The sequence below is a fragment of the Mustela putorius genome, unplaced genomic scaffold (genome assembly GCF_011764305.1).
Source record: "Mustela putorius furo isolate JIRA1106 unplaced genomic scaffold, ASM1176430v1.1 tig00003869_pilon_pilon_pilon, whole genome shotgun sequence".
NCBI classification, from domain to species: domain Eukaryota; kingdom Metazoa; phylum Chordata; class Mammalia; order Carnivora; family Mustelidae; genus Mustela; species Mustela putorius.
Genome location: NW_025422021.1, coordinates 30,800,305 through 30,813,411, shown reverse-complemented (window position 1 = coordinate 30,813,411; position 13,107 = coordinate 30,800,305). Strand labels below are relative to the sequence as shown.

Below are 13,107 nucleotides of genomic sequence, written 5' to 3'. Positions count from 1 at the left end.
AAAATAGATGTGTGCCCCTTGCACATGCTGTGCAGGACTGAGCAGAGGGAGGTTCAGACCAAGGAGCCCTGGGCACAGTCAGGTACTTGGTTCAGAAGGACTTTTCCGGGCAGAACTCAGCCTTAGTTGATGGCATGCACGGAGACGGTAGAATCTGCAGGTGCCTCCTTAGGTTGTAACACTTAACTTTAGCTGTCTTGCATCCTCCTGGAAATTAAGTTTCAAATACTGTACACTACAAATATTACAGAACTCAAAACATCCTGAATTCAAGTATGATAGTAGTTGAGGAAGAATTCCTAACTCATTACATGCTCAAGTGAGTGTTGTCTTAATTGGTCCTGTCACACTCAACAGTGTGGAGTGGGAAGGTTGCCTGACTGCACGGAATGTGTGACAGCAGGAAAGGGGGAGCTGTGGCCTGCTCCTGCCTTGGTGGCAGGAGGGAGAGATTGCGGGCTCCATTGTGGTCTCAGGCATGTGTTCTGTTTGTGTGTTCCACAGCTGGGCAAGCCAGAGTGCTGTTGACACTGTTCGATAGATTTGTTCAGTTGCCTGAAAATGTGGTTGCTTTGACAGCAAAAATCATAACTGGAAATTAATCTGCATTTTATTTATCAAAAAAAAAAAAAAAAAACTCCTAAAGTCCATCCCACACATTTTGTGAAGAACTAAGAGTGTGTTTCTGATCTTACCATGTGGGAATTCTGGAGACTCAGAGACCTGGATTCAGATCAAGGCCCTGATTTCAAATAAATGGCCTTTCAGACAAATGACCTTGATTAGGTCTTTGTCTCCTAGGATACGAAATACACATCTTTTCCCATCAAGGCCCTGCTCTGGATAGCTCTCCAAGTCCAGAGGCACCCGTTTCCCCATCAATGAAATGGGGAGAGTCATACCAAAGTGATAGTGGTCAAATGGAGTACAGATGAGGATGCATGTGTGGTACTGAACCCCGTGCCACATCAACTCAGTAGATTACGTGTGTTGTGCGGCTTGTGTCCTGACAAGTGTTTTCATTTTCATTGAAAGGTGAATCGGGTCTTGGAAAATCAACTCTCATAAACAGCCTGTTCCTCACTGACCTTTACCCAGAAAGAATCATCCCTGGAGCTGCAGGTATGGAAGCCCCGTGTGCTGTAGCTGGAGTTCTCTGCATGGGAGCTGTGGAGAGCACGGGAATGGTCATTTTGCCTCAGCCTTGTGGGTTAGTTCTGCTTTAAACACAAACGCCGTGTTATTTTTGTTGGGAAAGGTGCTGCCGCTGTTGGCCTTGGTCTTGATTTTAGACAGTATGAATCCACAGGCCCAGCCTTTCCACGTGTGTTCCCTTTTACTGTAGAAGGATAAGGAATAGTTTCTGCCTGCAATACATGTTTGAGGGTCATGTTTGAGTAGCTGACCATTGTGGGAATAGGGTGTGCCCTCCTGGTGTGTTGTCGGAGCGTGGTGGGTTAGTGCACCCCATCGGAGCCTAGAACACAGGCCGCCACACTGGGACTTAGAGCCCTCTTGTAAGTATCTCTGAATTCAGTTTTCAACAGTCATAAATTGTTCTCTTTGCATGAGCAACAGAAGTCATAATTTTCAATATTGCCATTTTAACCCTCCTGAGCTGCTATTTGATCTTAGCTGCCAGGTGTCCTTGCCAGCTTGGGGCTCACTTTACACAGTGAGGTAAAGTGAGGTAAAACACCTTGTCTTACCTCTAAAAACCTTCCTCCAAGAGGGGTAATGAAGTTCTGAGTCATTTATTAATAAGAAACTAACAGGTCATCTTTCTTCTTTGAAAACTGGGTTGATTTTTAGGCACATTTTCTCATTAAGCTTGTTTTTCTAGAGAAAATTGAAAGAACTGTCCAGATTGAGGCTTCGACTGTGGAGATCGAGGAGCGAGGGGTCAAGCTACGCCTGACAGTGGTGGACACACCCGGCTATGGGGACGCCATCAACTGCAGGGATTGGTACGCCACTCGGGGACATGGCTCCAGAAGTGCTTAGGGTTATTTGAATGCATTCACATTTAAAGTGATCAGGTGGTGATTGGGTTTGAGGTAGCTGTGTCTAATGAAGAGGTGGGACAGTTCAACGTGCGCGGATGATAACACTTTAAATGAGAACTCTCACAAAGAAAAAGTTATTTTTCCTGTAAGAGCTAACCATTCATCAACTGCTCATATAAAGGAAACCCCCAGATCTGAATGAACCCTGGCCAGTGGAGAGGACTCTGATGTAGTCCTTCCTCTTAGAGACATCCTCAGCCTTGTGGCACAGGAGGACAGCCGCAGACAGAAGGGCACTCAGCCTCATACCCTGCGGTGAGGCCCGCGTTATGGTGGAAGCAGTGGGCTCCTGTATTGTGGGGTGTAAAGCATGGGTGTGCCAGCACTGAGGGGGAAGGGAGAGGCTCTCCCATCCCTTTCCTTCCTCGGGAGTCGTGCCCTGCTCTGTGTTGCTTCTTGTATCCTACGACAGTGGTTCATGTTGTCACACCTGCCCCATCCTCTGCACTCACAGACCTTGTGTGATCTGGCAGCGCTCTGTTCAGCCACCTCAGGTGTTTTCACCGCTTCTCTTCAGGCCTTGACACACACACACACCCCGGCACTTGGGGGAAATTAAGCTTGGCACACTTTCCAAAAACCTCCATCTTGCCAAATGTAGGAGCCTGTTTTCCAGTCCCATCTTTTGAGTGAGTTATCAAATTACATTTGGTAGGAGGCAGGAGACAGAAAAAAACTGGTTTTGTCTTTGAAGTTAGGAGCTGCCTGCCTTTTGTATCCCATTGTTACCGCTATTTATGTTTCTCACAGTTTTAAGACCATCATCTCCTACATCGATGAGCAGTTTGAACGGTACCTGCATGACGAGAGTGGCTTGAACAGACGGCACATCATTGATAATAGAGTGCACTGCTGCTTTTACTTTATCTCACCCTTTGGACACGGGTAAGTGGACTGCTTACTGTAGAAACCAACAAGTCCTTAGACTTTCCTTTCTGCTTGGTGGGTTGACAGCTTCCCCTAAGTTGTGTATTTTAATACAAGAAGTGAGAGATAATTTTGAGAGAAAAGAAATGTGTGGTCTCCCTGTTCTTTCCCTGAATTCATGACAGTCTCACTCCTTTCAGACTTAAGCCTTTAGACGTCGCATTTATGAAAGCAATACACAATAAGGTGAACATCGTGCCTGTCATTGCCAAAGCTGACACACTCACCCTGAAGGAACGGGAGCGCTTGAAGAAGAGGGTATGTGTCTCATACTGAGGGTAGCTGAGGGCCAGGAGCCTGGGGAAGAGTGGATGTGTGTTGGAGATATGGGGGAGCAGGTGGGGAGTTTGATGGTTTTTAAGGAACACTGAACACCTGTAGATTTTTAATATTCTCACTGTTGTCAAGTTCTTATTCTCTGTAATTCCCCTTACATGAAATGCCTTCAGTGAGTAGAAGGGACGCCATGTGCTAGGTGAGTGATGTGGGCGTGGAAGTATGATCGTCTTTGTGAAGTTGTTAGTTGATCTAAACGTTTTACTACAAACCGTCCGGTTAGGAATAAGTTTTAATTGTAATCTGTTATTGTGACTGTTTAAAAGGCCTCTGTTTTGGCCATTAAGAGGTTGCCTTGCACTTGTCCATTCACCAGCCCAAGTGCCCCTGGTCTCCCAGCAGCCGTGTGCTGGTTGTTCGTCTCTGGTGCCTTTTTCTGTGTTATCCTAAAAGCGTCTTCGTGGATTCTTTGGTATATATTTTTTAATTATTTGCCTGTTTTCTATTTGTATGCTCATTAAGAAAGTCTAAACTCATATACTGAATTCTACAAATAAAAGTTCTTTCTTTCTTTATTTTTTTGAGAGAGAGAGTGTAAGCAGGGGTGTGAGTGGGGACAGAGGGAGGGAGACCGAGAATGGCAAGCAGGCCCCACACCCAGCATGGAGCCTAACACGGAGCCTAACTCAGTATCACAACCCTGAGATCATGACTTGAGCCGAAACCAAGAGTCTGACGCTTAACAGACTAAGCCACCCAGGCTCCCCTTTAATTATCCGTAAAAGCAGTAGTTGTTAACAGTTACCTGTGTACCATTTCAAAGCATAGTCTATGTTTTTGTTTTTATAGAATGGGTCCATAGCATACATATTATACTGTCACTTGACTTTCTAAGAATTCCAGCATACATAGAAAACACTCCCCCACACCCTTAACACAGCTCAGAGCAATATACACACACACTCTCTGTCTCAAATAAGAGCATTCCCAGCACACACAAAAATATTTCTTCAGTGTGTTTCTTGGTCCTTCCACCATCGTCCCTCAATTCCTGGCATCAGGGATCTTTGCTTAACTTCCTTGTATATGCCAAGAGTCTAGAACAGTACCTGGCACAGAGTAGGTACATGTCTGCCTTCTCAGAATTATTAAAGTCAGATTCTTAGATAGATGGGCATTTTAAATATTGAAAGATGGACATTTAAAGTTTTAATTTCCCTAGGACGTCTGGGTGACTCAGTCATTAAGCGTGTGCCTTTGCCAGGACTCTAATCGAGGGTCCTGGGATCAAGTCCTGCATCAGGCTCCCTGCTCAGCAGGGAGTCTGCTTTTCCCTTGGCCTCTCCCCCCAACCCTGGCTAGTGTGCTCTCTCTCTCACTTTCAAATATATAAAGACTTTTAAAGACATTATTTGATAGAGAGAGAGACAGTGAGAAAGGGAACACAAGGGAAGTGGGAGAGGGAGAAGCAGACTCCCTGCTGAGCAGGGAGTCCAACACTGGACTTGATCCCAGGACTGAGCCACCCAGGCAACCCTAAAAAACGTCTTTAAAAGAAAAAAATAAAGTTTGAATTTCCCTCAAAACAAGTTTGTAACACCTTAGGTGCCCAAAGCAGTGTGAGCACTCTGCCCTCTGGCACACCTGGAACCATCCTAGATGTGTCACCAGTTTTTCTAAAATGTCTCCCATCTGAAAAACAAGAAGTGGCATCTGGTTTCCATTTGTGTTTCCCAGTTGCTGATGTGAGTGTGTTTGTGTCCTGCTACTTGATCCCTGTTAGTATGCTCTCTCTCAGGTTTTAGAGCCTGTGCTTTGTTTTCATTGCCTTTTTTTTTTTAATTGACTTACGAGTCAATAAAAGTGAAACAGTGAAACACACTGTTTTCAGACCTAGTTTTGATTTTTCTGTTTTCACAATTTTCTTGCTGTCTTCTGTCACAGCAGAGTTTTTCATTTGTATGCATGCATGTTTGTCAGCCTTTTCCTCTGCTGTCTGAGTGCCTGCCAGTCCTTTAGGAAATATCCAGGCCTTTGGGAGAGCCCCTGAAAGCTTTGACACGTTTATGCTGGACCATATTTATTTGAGTAGCTCCCCCTTAGGGGAACTCCACCTTTTCTAATAAAGAATGTTACGCTGGATTTCAGAGAGGGGAGCAGGGACAGAGTTAGAATGTTGTGTCCTCCCATCTCTGATCCTATGTCCAGAACTCTAGGGCTTGATTTCAAAGTCTAAGATGAAGTGAAATCCCATTTTGCCCTTATCACTTTCATCTTGGGTCTTCCTAATCCCTCCTCTTGATCTGGTTTCTCCCCTGTACTTCCTGGTACCTTCCCAGTCCCTGATCTAGAAAAACTTCTGGAAGACCTGCTTTGGTCTTACACTTCCCGGTATTGTTTCCTACCCTCTCCTTTATCTCGAACTCTGGCTCCCCATCAGCCAGCAACAGTTGTCCCTGCTCTTGGGCCTCAGCAGCGGGGTGGGCTGTGCTTTCAGAAGCTCAGCACTTGTCTTTCTGCCTGTTTCATTACCTGTCTTCCGAACCCCTGAATGTTGGCATGGTTTAATATTGTTTTCATCATATCATCTCCTGTAGCTTCTGCTTTTTTCCCTTTTGAGAATCTTCTTTTTCATGTGTGTAAACAAGAGTCTCTTCTTCCCCCGCTTCTGAGCTTATTTCCCAGCTTCCCTGGCCCTGTACCTGAGTTTATCTCTGGTGCAGTCACCCAGACAGAGAAATCTGTGATTGTTGTTGATTCTTCCCTTCCTTTTTCCTCTTTCCAATTCAAAATAGCCTTTTATTACATATTTCTCTACTGGATTCTCATCCTCAGTGTACACCCTGTCTTGATGGGGCCGACATAGAGCAGATGGGCCAGCAGAGATGGATAATGGGCAGGAAAGGGGAAGAAATACAGCAGGTTTACACTTACTGCCTTCCTTCTCCCATGGGGGAAATCATTCCTCTGCCTCCACTAAGAATGGGGATGCTGGAAGGACGTTGGGAGGAGGGAGAAAGACCTCTTCATGAATCCTGACTTTGTGCAGACAGTGTGTCAGGTTCGAGGTCTTTGATCAGAAATGCCTGAGAGTTCCCATTAAGAAGATCCATTGCCAGATTAGGGTCTAAAGTAGGGATATTTCTCCTGACTTGGCATATGTGCTTGTCCCTTGTGGCCCAGGATCCTGCAGGAGGGTAAGGGGAGCTTTAGCCTGCCTATACCTGCTGGAATGCCTAGCACAGAGGGCATTTCGTCCCCTCTAGGCCACTCTGCAGCCTGGTTGGTTGAAGGGTGTGGTTCTTCTGCTGTCAGTTGTTGCCTGTTGAATAAAACCCAGAGCCCAGCCTGGTATTGGGTTGTCCCTCTGGATTACCCCACTGAGAGGCTTACTGTCCAGCCACCCCAGGTGTTTTACTGTGTCCTCTCCTCGGTGCCTTAAGCAAGATTATTTTGCTATGTGCCTCTTCCTCCTCTGTTGGCCTCCGGCGAAGCTTGTGGGTCTCTTGGTGCCTGTGGCCTCGGGCTGTGCTGCTCCTAGGGCATGTTTGGTTCCTGAGGTTGGCTGTGGTGTGTGATCTCCTCGTCACTGCTGTGCTGGCATTGGTGTTCGTCTGCTGCTTTATATGCTGAAGCTGGTGCATTATTATTGTTTACTCTGGACAGAAGACTGCATGAAAGGCCAGCATAAATACTGCTCCAGCAGTGTATAAAATTATTTGAAAACCAGTAATTGGTTTAATTCTGTATTGAAAGTTGGATAATTCTGATATATTTTTATTAGTTAGATTTGATTGAAATGTCATGTGGTTTAAAATTGCTCCTGGTTTGTCATCCTTTCAGATTCTGGATGAAATTGAAGAACATAACATCAAAATCTATCACTTACCTGATGCAGAATCAGATGAAGATGAGGACTTTAAAGAGCAGACTAGACTTCTCAAGGTAAGAGTGCTCTCCAGATGCCTAAAACGAGTCAGTCCTGTTCCTGTCATCAGTGCTGTGGAAGGAGTTGACAGAGGGCCACCTCGTGGAAGGCTGGCCTTTCACAGATTGTCTGGTAGATTCAGTTACAGTAGTATTTTTATTTTAAATATATTTTGACATAGCTGTCACCTAAAGTTTAGAAGTGTTATTATGGGTTTAATTTGTTCCATATAACTTTTCCCATGTGGAAAATACCTGTCACTTCTGAGTAAAATGTTTTAGTTTGCCAAGGAAGCATGTAATAAGCAGCAGTGTGTTCAGCCCATGCCTGTGTTCTTGTGTTCGCAGTGGAAGCTGGCTTTCCCTGCGTGGAGCCTCTCTACCTGGTGTGTCTCTTTCTAGGCCAGTATCCCATTCTCTGTGGTTGGATCCAATCAGTTGATTGAAGCCAAGGGCAAGAAGGTCAGAGGCCGCCTCTATCCGTGGGGTGTTGTGGAGGTGGAGAACCCGGAGCACAACGACTTTTTGAAGCTGCGGACAATGCTCATGTAAGAACCCCGGGCGTCCCCGGGTGCCCCTGTGCTTCCCTATACGTCCCCGTGTGTCCCCTGGGCATCCCTGGGCATTCCCATGGGCAGTGTCGAGCACAGAGAGTGAAGCTTTTTGACTGCTGGGTGTGCGGGGGCCGCTGCAGCCTGTTGTGGAACAGGCTATTGTGGAAGGCCCTCCCTGGGAGCTCTCTGGGACTCACACTGCAGAACCCGCCTGTCCCTCTCGAGACCAAGTGCTTAGCACACCCTCTTCCCTAGTCTCCCAGCTCTCTTGACGCTGAAAGTAGACCAGATGTGCTCTGTGGCATGGCCGCACTGAACATGGGACACCTCCTGCTCTGGGGGCAGATATTCAGGCTGGCTGCACAGTGGTCTCTCCACCCTTGGCCGCCACACATGACCATTTCAGGTCTGCCCCAGGCAGCTCTGAGGTTCTTCCGTGTGTTCTTAGCACCTACAACAGACCTAACTACAAAAGCAGACGTTTTCCTCTAAAAAGTGTTCATCTAAAAATGACAGTAGTTGATGCTGTTCTTGAATCAAGAGGCATACAAAGAGTATTGCTGAAATCGAAGATCCCTTTACTCCATTAGAGAGTGGGTGATTTAGGTAAATTTCAAGTAACTGAAAATTGATTAAAACCACTGAAAATTGATTAAAAACAATTCAGTCACTGCATAGGAAGCTTGGGACGGGTTCTTGTGGTCACACTGCTGTTGTGGAGGCTGCAGATGGAGCCTTCCTGTGTGTTGTGTGTTTCTTAGAGCAAGCGAGAGCATGCCGGCCCCCTGCCTGCTCTCTATCCCTTTCCTCACGTTCTGAGCAGATGGAATATGTTACCTTTACTCATTCTTGGATGCTTAAGTATTTGAAAAAGCTGAGCCAAGAAAATGATAAATGTTTTCTGAGATGATTAGAAGATTTAAAGTCCTGTTTTTGGTTTATTCAAAATATTAGTGCTTCAATGTATGGTCTTTTCCATAGCTTAAATTAATGAAGTCTTTAAGCTGGAGAATTCAATTATATGAATTGCATGTTTTCCCTAAGTTCTTTCAGAAATGCATGTTCTGTTTCAGACATTGTTTACCTAGAATGATCTCCTAAAATCTTACCTGGGCACTGGTGATGGGCTCATGCAGAGCTTGGCAGCACCTGTAGGAGAGGCTACTTGGAAGGGTCTCCTCTCCCAGTCCTGTGGGCTGTGCTTCCATCTGTTTTGGGGGGAGGGAGGAGAGAAAGCTGCACAGCCTCAGCTCCATATCCCAGATTCCAGCAACTTTGTGTACGATTCAGCAAGTAACAAGTGGGGTTTCGGCTAGTGGGGCTTCTCCCTGCCGACAGCTCCCACACACAGCCAGCCTTGCCCCACCCTTCTCTCTTCCAGCACCCACATGCAGGATCTCCAGGAGGTGACTCAGGACCTTCACTATGAAAACTTCCGCTCTGAGAGGCTCAAGAGAGGCGGCAGGTTGTTTCCCCCACCTCATGGCTGTCCCCTTCTCTCCATACTGTGTCACAGATTCACCCTGTCCTGCTGGGCTTTCCTGACTCTAAGCAGCACAATTTGGTTTCCTACTCAGAAGCTATTACTAGGCATTTGTTGCTAATGTCATCTTACCTTGTTTTCTGTAACCTGTCAAAGGTAACATGAACCATCAGCACGCAAAGAGCAGGTTTAGCTGGAAAGGCCAGAGATTGGTCTCAAGAACATCACCCTGTCTGTAAATGAGGGCAGACTTACGTGCCATTAAGAAAGGCAGCTCCAGGGCGCCTGGGTGGCTAAGTTGGTTAAGAGACTGCCTCAGCTTAGGTCATGATCCCGGAATCTCGGGATCAAGTCCCGCATCGGACTCCCAGCTCCATGGGGAGTCTGCCTCTCTCTGACCTTACTCTCCTTTGTGTTCTCTCTCACTCTCTCTCAAATAAATAAATAAAATCTTTAAAAGAAAAAAGAAGGCAGCTCCACTCCTCAGAAATGCACACAATGCCCTCACCTTTTCTCTTTCACCACTGTAATAGGTTTTATTCAAGATCTGTGTTTTGTGACCTGATTTCTTCCTGATCACATCTTATCTCTGCTTAGCTTACGTATCAAGTGATCTATATCATTTATAATAAGAATTTTCTGTACAGTGGTTGCTCCCACACTCCTGATCCACAGGAATCCGTTCCAAGACCCCTAGTGGGTGCCTAGAACTGAGGAGGATGCTGAAATTTATATGCACACCCCTATTTCCTGTACATTCCTGTCTATGATAAAGTTTAATCTCTAAATTGGGCACACGTGAGGGATTAACAACCACAGTAAAATGAAACCATTATAGCTGAGGCCTACCATCAGGGTTATATGAATGTGGTCTGTCTCTCAAAACCTCTTCTTGCCCTGTACTCACCCCTTTTCCTGTGATGATGTGCATATGGGGAGGAGACGGGTAAGGGACGGAGGCTCTGGGACATGGTGCTGGGATGCAGCACGGGCTACTGCTTACCTTCTGACTGCCCTTCAGGAGGGTCATGTGTGTCCAATCCACGGCCTGGCACGGGGCACGGTAATCGCAGATCCAGGGGGTGGGCTGTGTTGTAATTTATTAAAATATTCACATTTTGGAAGTCTGGTGGATTTGTGTATATATACAGGGTGTATGTTAAGGTTTGCTTAACCTTACCTGGGGACCAGGTATTAAGTAAGGTTTTAGAGGCCGATGTGGAAGGCAAATGTGCACTCATGAAGAGCTGTGTCCTCACCACTCAGGGCCTGCTCACCAGGCCTCCCCTGCTGGCCTCCTCGACCTGGATGCTAAGACCCTACTTCTTGTTCAAGTGTCCTTGTCACAGTCTGTGTCTATTAAGACCTGTCCATCCCCCCGATGGCAGCTGCCACTCTTCAAGTAAGGAAAGACCAGAGTGTCCCACCCCTGCTTGGAGTTAGAAAAGTTTCTCAAATTCACCATCTTGTGCTGTGTTTTTTCTAATCTTTCTTTCTTATTCATTGGTGTTAGAAAAGTGATAAACAGGTAATTTTAAATACTTTTCTCAGAAATGTAAAGTGAAATTTTACTATGGGTATTTGTCATCAGAAATAACCAATTAAGTTTGTTACAATATTGTTAATTGTAATTTCTTTCAACTCTTAGGAAAGTGGAAAACGAGGACATGAATAAAGACCAGATCCTGCTGGAGAAGGAAGCAGAGGTAAGGAGAGAAGGATATTGTTGGTGTACATGCACAGATCATTACAGTTTTTCTTCCTTTTTTGAGGAGGAATATATTACATGTAATCTATTTTATTATGTGTACATCTGTATAGTATAGATATTGCTTTACACATGTTATCATTTGATTTTCAGTGGCCATTTAGAAGGAAAAACTTGGGAATAGTACAGATTTAGTGACTTTCGTCCCTAAAGCTTAGTGAATTTAGTAACTTAGTAAAGTACTCAAAATTCAGTCGTTTTTCTATATATAGATAATAGATCTAGATAAGTTGCAAAATACAAAGAAAGAGACTGCCACTCATTAACAAAAATTTGAGAACTATGCAGGACTGATACAGAGAAGAAACTAGAAAATTCTCCTGGAAACAATTTTCAGAATTTAAATGAACACACGACTTTAAATTGCATGTTAATGACTTTAAATCGCCCATTGCAAAGATCACAGTTCTCTCTTAACTGAATGCCATTCCTGCAGAGTGGTTTGGTTTGTGAAGTTCTTCTTGGGGAGAGCTTGCTGAAATAGTTCCAACACTTGGTCTGGAGATGGGGAATGGAAAGCACAGGAGGCCCTGTGAATGCATACTGATGAGGGAGGGTTAGCTCCACTGCTCATAGAAATCCGTTGTGTGGCTTGGGCATGACGGGCTGATGGAATTCACATCCAGAAATGGGTCTGAAGTATGGAAAAGTGTCTGCGAGAGGTGGCATTGCAGTCTGTGGAATCCACACATATCCAGGAAACCCTCCAATGGGCCAGCCTTTGGAAAGAGAAGTAAGACTCACTTCTTAGACAAATTAATTCAATATGGATTAAAGTACCTAAATGTTAAAAACATGACTACAAAGCTACTTAAGAAAATTCAGGTCAATATTTTATGACCACATGCCTGGAGGCCTTTCTAAATCAGTGGAAACCATAGTCATGAACAGTGGTGAAGGTAGTGGAGAAGAGCCATCCACCCGGTGAGCAGTGGGCGCCTTGCTGCCCCTTAAGATAAGTCCCAGGCGCGGTCCACATCTGGGATTGGCAGCCCCTTTCCCACCGTTTAGGTTAAAAAGCATCTTTTGTTATCCTGTCTTTCTTAATTTTTCAGTTTGCTGCTAATTTCTGTTTCTTACTTGAATTGAATTTTTATCATTGCTTAGTTTTCTATTGAGTTATTTGTTCTTTTACTGATTTATAAGAGTCCTTTGAGTGCTCTTTGTCATGTTTTGAGAAAGCCTGGCAGTTGAAATCTTAGAAATCTCACAGCGCCCCTAGAGGGTTATCCAGGGATGACTGGCCTTGGGAACCAGTAACAAGTCCCCATGTCCTGTCCCGTAGCTCCGCCGCATGCAGGAGATGATCGCCAGGATGCAGGCTCAAATGCAGCTGCAGATGCAGGGTGGGGACGGTGACGGCGGGGCCCATGGCCATCATGTGTGAGGTAACGTGGGGGTTGGAGGGGGGTAAACTGTTTCCAGACGACGCGTACTCCCTCTTGTCTCACTAGTGTCTTGCATTTTGAAGTTCTTGGGTTTGACTCTCGCTGGCATTCAAGGAGACCAGGCAGCTTCTAAAAAGTGGAAGCTCCTCTTCAGCTCTGCTTGTCTAGTAAAGATGTTAACAAAGACAAATATCAAAATAACCTTTATTAGTCATGCAGTTAGAAACTTATTACAGCTGAAAACAGGGTTTTGAAGGTGTTATTAAAGCAGATTATGCAGACCAAAGGTAAAGATGGCGTAAAGCAGCAGATTAGGTCAGGTGGACCAGGGACCTCGAGGGGGATTGCTGACTTCTGCTGTCGCCGCAGTTCTCCATCCCACGACAGTCCGTGAGTTGTGGCAGATGCCTGGCCCAGTGTGCGCTGGCCTCCCAGTTTGAAGGGAATCTGCAGACACCAGGAAAAAATAAGTGTCTCTTCCCCTCTGTCCGTTGGACAGGTGGGCATTCAGAGCTCTCTAGGTGACTGCTCTCCTTACCTTGCAGAGGAAGGACAGAGAGGTGAAGTCAAATACAGGCCAGAGGAGGAAGCAGCTATGTGTGGTTGGGGCTGAGGCACATGGCTCCCTAGAAGAGAGATGCCTGGGGCTAGCAGACTGAGTGGATACTGGCCACAGGCACAGATCTGGGGACGGGAAGCTAGGGGTGCAGCTGCAGAG

At 45.6% G+C, this 13,107-nt stretch overlaps 1 protein-coding gene across 4 annotated transcripts in view; it reads left to right on the top strand.

Annotated features, from left to right (window-relative positions):
• The window catches only part of SEPTIN2 (septin 2), a 33,903-nt gene that overhangs the window by 17,836 nt on the left and 2,960 nt on the right, over positions 1 to 13,107 (top strand). For all 4 annotated transcript variants that reach the window (XM_013051891.2, XM_004743782.3, XM_013051889.2 and 1 more), the window contains 9 exons: positions 1,036 to 1,122; positions 1,844 to 1,967; positions 2,817 to 2,951; positions 3,134 to 3,251; positions 7,113 to 7,214; positions 7,599 to 7,744; positions 9,132 to 9,215; positions 10,882 to 10,939; positions 12,287 to 12,389. In XM_013051891.2, the coding sequence (XP_012907345.1) occupies positions 1,036 to 1,122; positions 1,844 to 1,967; positions 2,817 to 2,951; positions 3,134 to 3,251; positions 7,113 to 7,214; positions 7,599 to 7,744; positions 9,132 to 9,215; positions 10,882 to 10,939; positions 12,287 to 12,388 (956 nt within the window). In that variant the 3' untranslated portion in view covers position 12,389. The remainder of the gene's footprint in view (positions 1 to 1,035; positions 1,123 to 1,843; positions 1,968 to 2,816; positions 2,952 to 3,133; positions 3,252 to 7,112; positions 7,215 to 7,598; positions 7,745 to 9,131; positions 9,216 to 10,881; positions 10,940 to 12,286; positions 12,390 to 13,107) is intronic.